The following is an 854-nucleotide window of genomic DNA, read 5'->3' as shown; positions in this document are numbered from 1 at the left end:
CATTTGTTATTATTCATTTCCAGAAGTATTTACATATTCAGCAACAGGGATCATGTAACATTTAAAACAGGCCTGGGTTTGTTGAATGGCACTTACCTTAGCCGAACGCTCCTGTTTGTCCCACCACTCATCAAATGCCCTGAAAGCCACCACCTCCACCATCTTTCGGTTGAGATCTCTTTTCATGATGGCCTTCAGCTCCTTGACGATAACCATAAGAACTCCATCCACAGTGGCTTTGTGTGGGTCTTCCTTTTGGGGCTCATAGCCTGGAGGGGGAACAGCAGGGTTGAACTTGGGCATGTTGGGTAGGGGCCAGGGTTGCCCGTGACCCACAGTGCCTGCAGGTTCACCAACCATGGAAAGAGGCAGATACGGGCTGCCAAACTGCATGGCTGCGGCGGCAGCAGCACCGGCACTTGCAGCAGCCCCGCTGATGAAGTGAGGGTAAGGGTACGGCCGCTGGCTCTGCGCCATGCGACTTAACATCTGAGTTTGCATCTGGAAGGACATGTGAACGCTGCCCCACTGTGGTAAGGAGCTCATCAGGTCCATCTGCATAATGGGCATCATGCCAGGGGGATAAGGGTGCAATGGGTGTAGCATCGGATGGGGGCCAGCCAGGTGTGGTACAGTTGGAAGAGGATGCAGCGGCAGTGGGAAGCCAGCCTGTGGATGGGGCAGTGGGGGGAACCCTGGTGGGGGCATGGGAATGGTCTGCATCGGAGACATCGCAGAGTTGACCACAATGTTTTTGGCACAGTCCCCGCTAGCGATCGGTGTGCCAGGCATCTCATCATCGGAAATCTCCATGTCTTCACCTGACGACTGATGGCCCTGCATTTATAAAAAAA

At 53.9% G+C, this 854-nt stretch overlaps 1 protein-coding gene across 1 annotated transcript in view; it reads right to left on the bottom strand.

Moving 5' to 3' along the window:
- LOC107578975 (histone-lysine N-methyltransferase SETD1B-A-like) overlaps positions 1-832 on the bottom strand; it is a gene marked incomplete at its 3' end in the record, with an annotated part of 24,884 nt that extends 24,052 nt beyond the window's left edge. The window contains exon 1 of the mRNA XM_016264869.1: positions 97-832. Within this exon, the coding sequence (XP_016120355.1) occupies positions 97-813 (717 nt within the window). The remainder of the gene's footprint in view (positions 1-96) is intronic.
- Between the last annotated feature and the right edge of the window lie 22 nt (positions 833-854).

The sequence above is a fragment of the Sinocyclocheilus grahami genome, unplaced genomic scaffold, assembly GCF_001515645.1.
Source record: "Sinocyclocheilus grahami isolate Dianchi unplaced genomic scaffold, SAMN03320097.WGS_v1.1 scaffold13255.1, whole genome shotgun sequence".
NCBI classification, from domain to species: Eukaryota; Metazoa; Chordata; class Actinopteri; order Cypriniformes; family Cyprinidae; genus Sinocyclocheilus; species Sinocyclocheilus grahami.
This window is presented reverse-complemented; position numbering and strand designations above follow the sequence as displayed.